Source organism: Orycteropus afer, unplaced genomic scaffold (assembly GCF_000298275.1).
Source record: "Orycteropus afer afer isolate SDZICR_OR568_19922 unplaced genomic scaffold, OryAfe1.0 scaffold00003, whole genome shotgun sequence".
In the NCBI taxonomy this organism is placed as follows: domain Eukaryota; kingdom Metazoa; phylum Chordata; class Mammalia; order Tubulidentata; family Orycteropodidae; genus Orycteropus; species Orycteropus afer.
In genome coordinates this window covers 16,593,475-16,608,669 of record NW_006921590.1, presented here as the reverse complement: position 1 = coordinate 16,608,669, position 15,195 = coordinate 16,593,475, and the positions used below count along the sequence as shown (strand labels likewise).

The 15,195-nt window shown below is 36.2% G+C and overlaps 1 protein-coding gene across 1 annotated transcript in view; it reads right to left on the bottom strand.

Annotated features, from left to right (window-relative positions):
* Positions 1-7,106: 7,106 nt before the first annotated feature.
* Positions 7,107-15,195, bottom strand: part of SGO1 (shugoshin 1) — a 14,935-nt gene continuing 6,846 nt past the window's right edge. The window contains exons 3-7 of the mRNA XM_007937306.1: positions 13,705-13,781; positions 12,102-12,154; positions 9,479-10,303; positions 7,433-7,622; positions 7,107-7,209 (exon numbers count right to left, since the gene is read on the bottom strand). Of these exons, the coding sequence (XP_007935497.1) occupies positions 7,107-7,209; positions 7,433-7,622; positions 9,479-10,303; positions 12,102-12,154; positions 13,705-13,781 (1,248 nt within the window). The remainder of the gene's footprint in view (positions 7,210-7,432; positions 7,623-9,478; positions 10,304-12,101; positions 12,155-13,704; positions 13,782-15,195) is intronic.

Below are 15,195 nucleotides of genomic sequence, written 5' to 3'. Positions count from 1 at the left end.
TCTCTTGGCACAACCGAGTGAGTGCCTCCAGGGCAGCATCCGTTTGTTGAAATATCTCAATGGGTATTCCGTCAATTCCTGGAGCCTTGTTCTTCACCAATTCCTTCATTGCAGCTTTGACTTCCTCCTTCAGTACCATTGCTTCTAGATTATATTCCACCTCCTGAAATGGATGAAGATCGACCAGTTCTTTTTGGTACAGTGACTCTTGTATTCTTTCCATCTTCTTTTGATATTCCCTGCATTGTTCAATGTTTTACCCTTAGAATCTTTCAATATTGCTACTCGAGGCTTAAATTTTTTTCCTCAATTCTTTCAGCTTGAGAAATGCCGAGCATGTTCTTCCCTTTTGGTTTTCTAACTCCAGGTCTCTGCACATTTCATTATAGTAATTGGCTTTGTCTTCTTGAGCTGCTCTTGGAAATCTTCGGTTCAATTCTTTTATCTCATCATTTCTTCCATTTGCTTTAGCTACTCTCCACTCAAGGGCAAGTTTCAGAGTCTCTTCTGTCATCCATTTTGTTTATAAGCAGTAGCCATTTTGGATATTTAAAGTGACTGAGGGTACAGCCATTTTGAATGTTTACAAGTGGCAATCATTTTGGATTTTAAAGTGATAGCATTCACATTCGGATTCCAGGAACCTAAGAACAGGCAGTGAGGCGGGAAGCAGAGAGAGGACAAAAAAAGGCAAAGCGGACCATAACAGATTGAGGAATCAGCTGCAGGGACCCAGGTGAAGAGAGGAAATCCGGGAAATGCCCCACAAGGAGTGAGGCAGGCAGGAAGGGAGAGGACAGAAGAAGCAAAGGGGATAGGAAGAGATCTAGGAGTCGGCTGCAGGGAGCCAGGTGAGGAGAAGGAACCCAGGCCACCCCCCACAAGCAGCGAGGTGGGAACCAGGGAAAGGACAGAAAAGGCGAAGGGGACTGGAACAGATTGAGGAGTTAGCCGCAGGGATCCAGGTAAGGGTAGTTGGAGGGGTTTCCAACAGCTAAGGGAGACAAACTCATCTGTCGGTTTGTCTTACTGTGGTGACATGTTGCTGTGATTCTTGGGGCCATGCCACTGGTGTTTCAAACCCAGTGGGGTGCACCGGTTGCACAGATATCAGCCCGGCTTGCAGACTGAGACATACTAGGAAGAAGGAGGAGGCCATCCACTTCTCAAAGAATTGACCAGGGAAAACCTTATGAAGAGCAGAGAAACACTGTCTGATAACATTACTGCACAACTTTATGAATAGTCCAGAAACACTGTCCAAAACAGAGGAGGAAGATAAGTCACTTAGTTTAGAAAGCTCTCAAAATAGGACTGGGAAAGACCTGCATTATCAGAGTAAAATTGGCCTTACTCATATGGATAAGGTAAAGCTTTTGAGACCTCCATTTGCTGACATGGCACCACTCAAATTGAGGAGAAACAGCAGCAAACATCCATCAATAATTGGAGCATAGAATGTACGAAGTATGAAATGTTTAGGGATATGTTAACAAAACACAAGGTACAAATAGACTGACAAGACTTCTTAATTCCTAAAAATTAAGGCCATAAGAAAACTAAATTCTGGAGAAAATAATTATTGATCTAGAATTCTATACTCAGCTTGATAATAGAATGAGGGCAAAATTAAATTCATATTTAGAAATAGAATCTGACTTTTATCATAATGAGTTCTATAAGACACACTTTAGAAACCTGGACTTTGGAAAGTTAAGTGATTTAAGAATAACAGTTTTTTTTTTTTTTTAAATAGGTATTTTAAAAATTTTTTTAAAAAATACATACAATGCCATCAATCCAGTGTTAAACAGTAAAAAAGAAAAAAACAAGTAAACAGAAGCACAAAATAGTTGATAAAAATAAATCAAAATAGTATGGTTATCACAATAAATGTAAATGGGCCAGAATTGCTGGATAAAAGATGGTGTAGTGCATTCTTATTATTTATGGTAGTTATGGTGACACAACCTTGCTTGCCAAGAGTGAAGAAGACTCGAAGCACTTACTGAAGAAGATCAAAGTTTACAGCCTTCAATATGGATTACACCTCAATATAAAGAAAATGGAAATCCTCACAACTGGACCAATAAGCAACATCATGAAAAGTGGAGAAAAGATTGAAGTTGTCAAGGATTTCATTTTACTTGGATCCACAACAAACACCCATAGAAGCAACAGTCAAGAAATCAGATGACATAGTACATTGGGCAAATCTGCTGCAAAAAACCTCTTCAAAGTGTTAAAGAACAAAGATGTCACTTTGAAGACTAAGGTGCATCTGACCCAAACCATGGTATTTTCAATAACCTCATCTGCATGTGAAAGCTTGACAATGAATAAGGAAGACAGAAGAATTGATGCATTTGAATTGTGGTGTTGGTGAAGAATAGTGAAAATACCATGGACTGCCAAAAGAACAAATTTGTCTTGGAGGAATTATAGCTGGAATGCTCCTTAGCAACGAGAATGGCCAACTTTGTCGCACATTAGTCATGTTTACAGAAGGGACCCATCCCGGAAGAGGGATGGCATGAGTGGTAAAGTAGAAGGTCAGTGAAAAAGGGGAAGACCCTCAGTGAGATGGATTGATATTGTAGCTACAACAATGGGCTCAAGCATAGCAATGATTGAGGATGGCACAGGACCAGGCAATGTTTTGTTGTGTTGTACATAGGGCCTCTGTGAGTCAGAATCGACTCGATGGCACCTAACAATGTTTTATAAAGTTGCTACTAACACTGAATTAGTGTACATTGAATCATTGCTCCCAAAGGAAATGCAGAGTTAGGCTCCTTTGAGCCCTGGTCCCAATTTTTTCATCAACTAATCAATACATAACTTATGTGTGTTTTCATTCAGACACCTTATTTAACATATATTGTTGATTCATTAATATTGAATGTATGGCCAACAGGGCTATAACTCATGCTTAAACATCAAAGGTGATCTAACACATGTGCTTTCTCTGCAAGGCACATCAAAGCATTCTTGCACTTGGAACACTAGGCAATTCTTCAGGACCATATTTTGGGACAATTTTATACAGTAAAATCACCAACAAAAAGCACAAAAATATGAAAAACATGGAACTCAATAAACAACAAAAAGGACCATTATTTACAGTGTAAGAGCTGAAACAAAAAAGCAGAGCATCATCTTGTTCCAGCTCATCCGGGAATGTGCTATCAGGCAACTCAAATTTTTCACCATTTTGTGCATTTCTGCAAAAACATTTTAACTATTTTGAGGCTACAAATATATTTTAATAAGTAGAGTTTACGAATATAGAATCCATAAATATTGATGATCAACTGCAATTAGGTTTGGACTGAAAAACAAAACCTAGTACTATGCTGTTTAAAGAAATGTAAAACATTAAAATAGGATGGTGTAAAGAAATGGAAAAAATGTATGCCAAATATTAACCATAAACAGGTAAAATTATCCACATATAAGCTGCCTCATTGGTGTTATTAGGTGTCACTGCATCAAACAAATGGCTGAGCTATATCAGATTTTAAGACAAAAACTATTAGCACTATTATTTCACAGTGATAAAAGCAGTAATTCACTAGGAAAATAAAATCGACAAATCCAGAATTATTCTGCAAGATTTTATTACATTTCTTTCAGCAAATGATAAAAGACAAAATTAATAATGCAACTTTCTAGACAGATGCAGCAGAATAAAATGGTTTTAATGGCCAGTTCTATTTAACCTTCAAGTACAATTTGTGCCATAGAACAAAGAAAAGCTTCTCAACTTATTTTATGATGCTAACATAGTCTTGATACCAAAAATGCAAGGTGTATGTGAAAACATAAAGGAATTTTAATTTTACTTGGGAGCTCTGGTGGCAGTGCCTAAGCCATTTGACTGCTAACCAGAAGGCTGGTGGTTCAAACCCACTAGCCGCTCCTCGGAAAGGTTGGGCAATGTACTTCTGTAGTGATACTGCCTCTGAAACCCAAGGAGGGGTTGCTATGAGTCGGATCTGACCCCAGGGCAGTGAGTTTACTTATGACCATAAACCAAACTCACTGCTGTCGAGTCGCAACCCCTCCTTGGGTTTCCGAGGTGGTATATACCCGATAGTAGATTGCCTAGTCTTCCTTCCAAGGAGTGGCTGGTGGGTTTAAACCACCAGCCTTCTGATTAGCAGTCAAATGCCTTAGGCACTATGCTACCAGAGCTCCTACTTAAAACCATAAGCACAAAAATTCCTTAACAAAAATTAGCTAGTCAATTCCACCTATGCATTAAAAATACCTGGCAATCCAGTACTCAGAATAAAGCTAGAGAAACCGAAGGAATGCTTGGTGTATGACAAAGAAAGCAATATTCATCAGAGGGGAAAGGATAGATTAATGAACGAATAGTGCTGAGACAACTGATATCCTCATGAGAAAAAATAAAATTAGATCCGTACTCCTCAAAACACCATGTTTTAAAGATCTTAAAGCAAAGCTGTAAAAATTTAGACCAAAACCCCAAGGAAGAAGTCATTGTGGATACTACACTAATATTTAAGTTTTGTACATCAAAGGACACTATAAACAATGTCAAACAAATGACAAAGTAGAAACTGGGGAAAGATATTTACAACTCATGTAGATCAACAAAGTAACGGTACACAAAACATATAATGAGTCTATACTATTAAGAAAAAGATGTTTTAGTAGAATAGAATGAGAATGATCAATAAACACTTGAATTCTCAAAATTAAATCAATGGGATACAATGTCATTAGTACTTAAACTATTTCATACTCAGTTTGGCTGATTTTAGTGTCTAGTAACACCAAGTGATGGACAGTGTGTGGGCAGACTGCAATTTATATTGCTGTTAAGAGAACAGTACATTCCCGTGGCAGAACTGGTACAAGCACTTTTGAAAGCAAATTGATAACCCATAGTAAAGTTAGAGTTCAATATACTCTGAAACTGATCAACTCTTCTACATATCAACTCCATGGAAACTTAGGCACCTTTGTACACAGATACAGAATGTTCACTGCAGCACAAATTTGCAATAATAAAAAAGAAACAATCTCTCAAAAGAAGAATTGATTTATTCTGGTTTATTTTCAAAATAAAATACAATAAAAATAATCTACATCCACCAACAGATAAATCTCTGACACAATATTTAAAGTCTGTTGCTAAAAGATATGTACAATGTGATATTGATATAAAATGTTAAAATACAAAACAATACTTAACAGTCTATGGATATGACAGCACAAATACATACATATACAAAAACATTGACACCAATTTTAGGATAATGGTTGATTGAGGATAAAAGGAAGTTGAAGATCAAAGTTGATCAGAAAGTATCAGAAGAGAATAATCTATAAAGCAAAAGTTAAAGGTAGTCCATGGTGTATGTAGTTGGCAGACTTTTTCTGTGAAGGTCCAGAAAGTAGTACTTTATGCTTTATAAGCCAAGAAGCAAAATCGAGGTTATGTAGCTATTTTATTTAGGTTCAAAATTACTTGAGTTTGAGATCCTCAAAATAAATTGTAAGTATTTATTTTTCAACCATTTAAAACTGTAAAAATCATTCTTAGCTTTTGGAGACCAGACAAACATAGGCAGCAGGCTGGATTTGGTCCATAGACTTTGCTGATTGTTGATCTATAACATGCAGCATTATCCAATGAACATAGTTCTGTGACGATGGCAAATGTTCTCTGTCTACACCGTCCAATATGGTAACCACTAGCCACAAGTGGCTACTGAGCACTTGAAATATGGTTACTGGTACTCTAGAATCGAATTTTAAATTTTAATTAAGATAGCCACTCTACAGTTTCCATGATTTTTAAAAAACAAGTGTAAGATTAATTTAACAAGCAAACTGGAAAAATACAGGAAACTGTGATGGGAGAATGAGATGTATAATCAGTGAGCTAGGAAAACAGAAAAATTTTGACTGATGAAAAGGATTTTGTGTGTGAGTAAGGTAGAATGCAGGACGATATGGAGATGTAGTCAAGAGAAACTGAAGTCAGGATTGGAAGGGTCACCCAGTAAAATTAGAGTATTGTTGATCATGGACCTGGATATTCTACAATCAAAAGTTAGGAAGAAGTGTTAGGTTGAGAATGTGGAGGGGAAGCTGAGAGTTTCATGGCAATGACTGTAAAGAATAATGAGGAAAACAAAACAGAAATGTCCAAGAAGGGTGAGGGTAGTGGTAACTAGAAAGTAAGACATCCAGAGAGACAGATATTCTATCTTTGGAATTTAAAGAATCAAAGAAAAACACAAGCACAATCTCAGACAAAACTTTATTGGTCTTTAAAATGGATAAACTACAGTGCTTTCAGAGGTTAAAGAAATAAAGTGAACTAAACTAATTCTCTCTCATTGACTCATCAAAAACTTTATATAAAGCAAATACAAAAGGCCCTTGGTATTCACATAGTTAACATTTGAGGTTTCAGTCTAATTAAGGAGCCACGCTGAAAGCCCATGACATAATGCATGATTCTGCTGAGGCATCACTTTCAATGCACAGTAAGAGCTGGTGGTTCAGGACCAGTCACATACCTAGTTCCTGAGCTGAAACAACCATAGGTTCTCTAATCATGATCTCACACACAGTTTATCTGATACAAATATAACAGTGGTATAAGGGATCCATAAACAATTTAGGGTATACTCTACTGTCAATGTAAAGGATTTACTTTATTCAAAAATTATAATAAGGAATTTCAAAAGATGTTCAACTTGTCTTCAAAAATCATTCACTCTACTATTTGCTACTTAGGGAGAAAATAAAGATGTCAAATGCTTATAATTAAAACATCTTAATTTAAATAATCATCATTAATTGCCAAGTAAGAATAATTTTGGCTACAATCAAAGGTTTTAGGCAGTCTAAGAAACTGTTCTAGTATAGTATGTAAGTAGTTATTTATATTATCTAAATGTATTAAATTTTGTGTACAGCTTTGAAGAAATATTCATGATCTAGAGTTCTCTCAAGAGAATATTCTATGGCAACAGTTAGACCCACTCACATATTATCTCATAAGCAACAGGGGGGTGTAGGATAAATTTTAACGGCATCCAACAAAAGTTTCATTATATTTAATTTTTTTTCTTAGAACTGCGTCTGGAGTCCTTTTTTTGCTTGAAAACAGGAGAATTTAAGAAACATAAATCTGTAAAACGGTCCCCTCTTCTTAGTTTTCTGTAAGGGTAAAAAGAAATCTTAAGTATAATTATAATCATGCCAACATTAATCTACTCTTCACCATAAGGTTATTGTAAAATATGCCCATTTTAACATTGTCACTTTGATTTTTTATCAAACTTTCACATTTCAAATAAGACTTATTGGTGAACAGAGCTCTACAATCTTATTCTCCCCAAATCTATCATTAAAAATGAACTCCCATAAATCAAATACTTACGAGGAGAGTGTGGGTTCCTTATAGTTCATGCTGACAGTGCATCTACGCTTCGGTAGAGATACTGTTGCACTTTCTTTATTCTTTTTTGGAGAAAGAGAAAGTTTTCTGATTCTAATTTCAGGAGTTAAGGAAACATTGGTGATATCCTTCAGGCTAAGATGAGGTGACTGGTGATTTTTAAGTGGTGAACCTACAAAAATAACTTTTATTGAATATAGTTCCAAAATAGTTACAAGAGTTAAAATTGTACTCAATTATATCAAACCAAACTCACTGCCATTGAGTCAGTTCCGACTTATAATGACCCCTCTGTGGGTGTCCGAGGTGGTATCTCTACGGAAGTAGATTGCCCAGTCTTCCTTCCGAGGAGTGGCTGGTGGGTTTGAACTTCCAGCCTCCTGGTTAGCAGTCAAATGCCTTAGGCACAATGCCACCAGAGCGCCTACTCAATTATATATCTAAATACTTATAAAGTCCACTATTTTATAATACAAGGAGCCCTGGTGGCGGAATGGTTAAGTGCTCAGCCACTAACCAAAAGGCTGGTGGTTTGAACTCAGCCAGTGGCTCAGTGGGAGAAAGAACTGGCAATCTGCTTCCATAAAGATTATAGCCTAGAACACTCTACGGGGCAGTTCTATTCTGTCATACGAGGTTTCTGAGTTGAAATCAACTCATCAGCACCAAACAACATTTAATTTATAATACAGATTTTTTTCTTAACCTTTTCACTTTTACTTTAATCCTTTATGATGTTGAAATATAATTACAATATATGTGAAGAGCTGATACAACAGAGCATTTTACTAAAATCAAAAACAAAACAAAACAACCCTTTGTTGATAGCTTGGGATAATGAATTAGTTTAAACTAGGTGTGGAATTTGATTTTAGTTACATCTTGCTATTTAGAATCATCAAGACCCCTAGCTCTTTCAACACTAAAGTTTATGATCCAGGGGCTTCTGATAATCGTATAAAACCACTTAAACCCATTCCATTAAATAAATGAGAATTCTAAATCTTAGCCTCTTTGTAAGCCAGGAGGAAAGGAATTCCTTTAGTAAAACTAGTATGTTAAGAAGTTATCTAATGTTTTTCCTACTATAAGTATCCAAGCTATTTTATATCTTTGGAATTACATCTATATTGGGAGGCAGGTACACAGCACATAGTAAGGATATTAAACAAAACAAAACCATATCTTTAAATAGCTACAAAAAACAATCATTTCCCATCTTTAAAAAAAAGATATTTGCATGCTGTGTTGTTGTTAGTTACCATGGAGTGGATTGAGAGTTATGGAAAGTCATGTAACTTTTTTAGGCTTTAGTTTCCTTATAAACAAAACATGCATATCTATACTTAACATAGTTGTTCCGAAGATCAATGAAATAACAATACCTTGAAATGGTAGAACCTGCTTGTATATATTAGTTTTACCACATCAAATAAAATTCCCATATGAGAAGTAGGAGGTGCAGGCTGGAGTATCAACATTTGAATCATGCATATTTTTATCTAAGATTTTCTGAGCCACAGTTCTTAGATTTAGAAAGTGTCTTTCAAAAGAATACTAAGCCCATCAATTGAGGAAAAAGTTTCTTGGTCTCCTTGGCCACGTTCACTAACTAGAGAATTACAAAGCAAATTCATTAAAATGTCAGGTCACTGGATTCAAGTTTGAATTTGTTTTCATGGACATGATATAAAAAAATATTTTAATTCCATTTACCTCTTAAAAAAAGTCCCCTGCCTCCCTTGGGGGCCACATTTACTGAAAATAAAAATGCTTTAAGAACAAAAATGTATTTGTTGTTAAAGAGGATTTAAATTAGCTTGAAGTAGGTCAGAACAACACAATGTGATTTCCACCCCCAGCCCCCGACTGTTTTATTAGTCTGTAACTTCCCCCAAAGACAGCCAGATGGTAAGTCTCTAACCTCCCCCAGAGAGACAGATGGCAAGTATAGTACAATATATAAACATCAGGAGCAATCATTTATCTTAAACACTAAAAATGCAGACAAACAAGTAGATCACTTACTGGTAGGAGTTTTGGTTGGCATGGAACCCTCCATCTCCTTTTCGTCCGTGTATTTTGGTACTCTTTTAGATCGAGGCCTGGTGATTGGGCTCCTATCTGATTTGATGTTGAGATTTTGAATGTTCTTGCAAATGTTTTTAGAAGGCAAATAGAAGTCATCGGAATCATCTTCCGAATCACTTGATTCACAGATGCTCACGTCAGACTCATTGTTGCTTTCTTTTCTTGTAGAATCATTGCTCATTATATTTTGTCGGAAAGGAGTGAGATGAACACCCTCCTCCGAATTAAAATTGTAAGCATCACTGGAACTGACAGATACATCTAACTTTTTCTTGGAAACACTTTTTTTATTTTCATTTTTGCTCCCTTTACATCTTGTTATAGACTTTGATTTTCTCCTTCTCTTAGCTTTTCTGTTCTCTTCTCTTTTTCTTCTTAGTGTATTTCTATTCTTAGTTTTAGTTTGTTCAAATTTAGATTCTAAAATGACCTCTTTTGTTTTAGTAAGGCTTCCCGGGTGAGTCAGCTTTGGAGGTAAGTTAATCTGGTCCTTATTCCACTGACAGACATCTTGTTCTACATTTTCGGGTATGTGTATGTTTTTTAGTGGGTCTGCAAATCTAATTCTTTCCAATTCAAAAGATTCTGTCATGTGATTGGTTTCAAAGTCATCTAAGGTATGGAACTGGCACAGACTGTTAAAACCCTTCTTTAAACCTCGACGGACAGATACAGTTCTAGGTAATTCATTATCAGCAGACTTTTCTTCATTTGAATCAAAATCAAATCTCAGTCTTTCATAAGGAACAGTAGGTATCTGCTCTGAGAATTCAAAAAATAAAGGAGAAGAGTTTTACTTTATGGAAATTTTGATTTCAAGAACCTTAGAATTCAATGTGAAAAACAGTGACTAAAAAGTCATCTCGAGTTTCCCTACATTTACTGTAAACAAATACCGAGGAACTTAATTAGTACCATATTATTTATTTGTCAGTGCTCAACTGGTAACTTACATCTGATTTTTGACAAAACCTCATATAACTTTTTAAAAATATTCTAACTTGACTCAGGACCATAGTACTGGGGGACACCAGACTCAATTGGCACAACAAAATACATAAAAGTCTTGTTCCTCATCCTACATTGGTGACTAGCGACTGGGGTCTTAAAAGCTTTTAAGTGGACATCTAAGATGCAGCTAATGGTCTCTTATTGTTGGAAGTGAAGAAGAGTGCAAAATAAAAAACCAAGGGCATTTAGAAGCAATCAGCCCTAGGACACGCTAGCCCTCGAGACCAGAAGAACTAGATGGTGCCCGGCTACGAATGCCAACCACTCAGGAAAGGATCAAATCTGGAGAGCCTGGATAGAGTGGGAGGAAAAACATGGAACAAAATCCCAAAACTCAATAATGACCAGAATTACTGGTTGGATGGAGTCAGGTGAGACCCCCCCAATACTATGGCCCTGGGAAACATTCTGGGCCTAGAATAAAATTCACTCCCAGGGGCTGGCTCTCAGCCCAATAGTAAAAAAGATATACATGCAGACCATGGATGATGTACCCATATACTCTATGGAAATGAATCCCTTGGAGTATTCGACTATGGGGCACCAGAGGGGCAACATTAGCATGGAGGAAATGCAGGACACATAGGAGTACATAACTAAGAGCATGGGGGTAGGGGGTGTTTCTAGGCAGAGAGGAGAGGAGATCGGGTTAAGATTGGGGGTGGTAAATGGGGAGTGAAACTAAATGTAATGTTGAATGAAAAACAAACTGTGCTGTAAACTTGCACTTAATGCACAACTAAAAAAAAAAATTCTAACCTGGGGTTTTATATGCCTCTGATTTAAAGAAATTAAAGTATTCAACTGAAACACCTAACAAATTATCAGTAAAATATCCACCATCTATTTTATTTAAGTATACCTTTACTAGGCTCTGTGGATAATAAAAGAAGAGGAAGCTTAGAATCTCACTGGAATCATAAACATTATTTATACTAAGAAAAGGAGGACAGATAAAGTGGGAACTGAGTTCTTTAAAAAATGAGTAAGATGTGAATAGCTGGAAAGCACTTCAGGTGAGAAATACAATCCATATGTTTAGGTAAAGTATGTTTATCTGGATATACTTATTCAAACACTATCCCTTCTTCAAAGCTTAGTTCAAGCAGAAGGGAGTGAAGTATAAATTGACACATCAATTTATAAGGCATAAGAATAGCATAGCTTTGGAGTTCAGCTTTGGGATTAAATCCTTGCTTTTACCAATCAGCCTACTTCTTGTGATATGCTTTATTTCTTTGAGTCTATATAAAATGGACTGACTGTATCTATATTCCAAGTCTGTTCTACGTACAGTGCCTAATGCAGAACTTGGCATTTAGTCGGGGTGAGTAAATTGCAGCCAGAGTAATAACCAAGGATTCTGAGAGTTTTGGCACAGTAGATGAATACATTTTAAAACCTTATTCTGTGTGAAACAAACTGGTTTGCTTTGAGCAGAATACCAGCCAGATTAAAAAACTTAAATAAATAGAGTAATTTAAATTGTGTTACTTATTTGGAAAGGTTTGTTGCCCTTAATAATATTTTAGATTCTCACCTGAATTACCTTCTATTTGGAGTAACTGTCCTGGAAAGTCAGCTTCCTGAAGAGGAATTTGCCTTAGAAAATATCAATGAAAAATAACTTTAACAATCATGTAAAAAAACAAATATTATCCTAAATTATAGGTGATTTTTTTAAAAAATATTTTTAGTACCATTTCATAATTCCATTCGAAATCAGTACATCTGTTCTGTATCAAATGAAACAAAAAACATCTAATTACACAGAGGCCGGTTTGTTTTGACTGACATTCAACTCCCACTAGAACTGTATAGATTAACATACTCAAATTGGACAGTTCCTCCTAAAAACATGCCAGAACTTGTAATTTCACTTAACTGAAAAAACACAAATCAGAATTGGCTTACCAAATATTTTAAGGAAAGTAGTTTGATTACTCAAGTCTTTAGGAGCCTGCTTTAGTCATTAGCAGAGCTGTGATATGTTGCTAGTGCTTGCTTTTATGGTGTTGCAGTATCAATGCCTCTGAAGTTGTTTAACATTGTTCATTTTCTTGAAAATCCCCTTTGGTTCATCAAATAAGAAATTTTCTTAATGTTCTAATACTGTTACTGGTAGCTTCATTCTAATTGTAAGTTTATTCTTTATTCTCTGTAGAGACTTTCCACCTCCAGACATCAAAAATGAGGTAACAGAGCTATGGTGACTAACTAATAACTATCTTAAAATTCAATAGTTAAAAACTATTCAGGATTAAAATTAATTAAAATTGATCAGTGAGGTTAGAAATCATATTAGTGGTTACTTCTGTGAGGAGATATGACAGACTGGAAAGGGATATGAGGGCAGTGTCTAAGGGAGTGGTTCTCACCGGGGACATTTAGGTTTTCTGGGAGATATATGGCAAGGTCTGGAGACATTTTTGGCTGTGACAACTAAGGGGATGCCACTGGCACCTAGTGGGTAGAGGCCAGAGATGCTGCTAAACATGCCATGATGAATAGGCCAGCCTCCACAAGAATCATCTGGTCAAAAATGTCAATAGTGTCAAGACCCTGGGCTAGAGTGATGGTAATGTTTTCTATCTTAATTGAGGCTTTGGTTTCAGAGATGTGTGTGTTAGTCAAGCTCATTAAACTATGCAATTGAGATTTGTGTATTTTATATGTAATTATATCTCAATAAAACAAACACACATAAAAAATATACTCCATTCAAGAGAATGGGATGAGGGTATACAGGGTCTGACTGTATTTAAAAATGAATCTGTCCAGCAAAACAGCGTGACAGCTATGTTAAATATGGTGTTTTATTATATTTCTTTTGTAACCAGACTATAATACTGGCAAAAATCACCATTTGAATAGCCAAATCCTTAGAAAAAACATGATACGGAGGAAACTACTATAAAAGGACCAGTTTTAAAGGTTTACAGCAGCTTTTTATTCCTAGCCATTAAGAAAGTAAATAGAAGGGGTGTAAAAAAAAAAGCTTTAAGCTTGGCTACCTGTAATAGAATTTCAACATATCATAAATATATTCTCAATAGAGTGTTAGACTCCAAATATGCTTCAGTATGATATAAATTTTATCTCATAAATGTTACTATACATCATGATTTTTAATAAAGAATTTTGATACTAACGGTAAATTCTTCACAAGTAATTCCCCGGAGCTGTTATCACTATTTGAGTCCATTCCAGAGGGACATACTTCCTGGTTCTGTTAATGTATTAAAACATAAGAAAATACTGTTATAACTGATTTGCTCAATAATAAACACTTATTGACAGTTTATATAGTGCTAGGTACTATTCTAGAAACTGAGATTACAGAGGCTAAAAAACAGACTAAGTCTGGTCCTCTTAAAACTTACAATCTAATGCAAGGAGACAAAAAAAGCAAAAGATATAATAATAATTTCAGACAGTGAAAAGTACGATGAAGGAAGTACCCAGGGTGAAATGACAGAAGATTGATGTTAGAGGGTTCATTTAGATAGGGTGACTTTGATCTGAAATCTAAAGAACGTGAAGAAGTCAGCCACTGAAACATCATGGAAGAGAAAGTTGTGGAAACAGCAAACACAAAAGTCATGATGTAAGAAAAACCTTGTTGTGTTTAGGAACAAAAGGCTGTTGTGACTGGACTATAGTCACCAAGAAGAATGGTAGATGTCCTAGGAGAGTCAGAAAATGTAGGAACTTGAGAGCCAAGAGTTTGGAGTTTGGTCTAAGTGTGATGGGAAGTCACTAAATATTAAGTTGGGATGCAAAATAAGTCTTTAAAAGGCAACTGTGTGACACATGGATTGAAAGGGGGTCAAGGACAGAATGAGTTAGGAGGTCATAATAGCAAATTAAGCAAGACATTACATTAGCTAGGACTAGAGTCTTATGGAAAGGAGCCCTGGTGGTGCAGTGGTTAAGTGTTTAGCTGCAAACCAAAAGGTTAGCAGTTCAAATCCACCAGAAAGATGTGGCAGTCTGCTTCTATAAAGATTACAGCCTTGGGAACCCTATAGGGCAGTTCTAGTGTTTGAACTTGAATGAGTCGGAATCGACTTGGCAGCATCTAACAACAAGTCTCAAGAAGCTGAGGCTCAGTGGTGGCCATGAGATAATAAAACTTGTTCAAAGACCGAATGGAGTGGGTGTAGGGCAACAAGGGAGAGAGATGTTTCTTAGGGTTTTGGCCTGAGCAAATAAATGGGTAAACTGCTTTAATGAAATGAGTTAAGACTTACGGAGGGAGGTAAAAACACGTGTTATCTTCGGGAGTGAGAAAGTAAAGAGTTGTGCTGTGGACAAAGTAGGCTTGAGGCCCTTTATGAAAAGTGAAGTGGAGATATTAAGTAGTACTTAAGCGTGTGTGTGTACGTATGTGTGTGTATTTGTGTTCAAGTCTAGGGCTATAAATTTGGAACTCACCAGCAGATACACAATATTTAAAGCTATGGAGGAGTAAGATAAGACAGATCTGGGACAACTGAAGAAGAAAAACAAAGTAGGAGGTCTCACATTGCCATATCTCAAAACCTACTACACAGCCACAGTAGTCAAAACTGCCTGGTATTGGTTCAATGACAGATACATAGACCAATGGAATAGAATTGAGAACCCAGATATAGATCCAT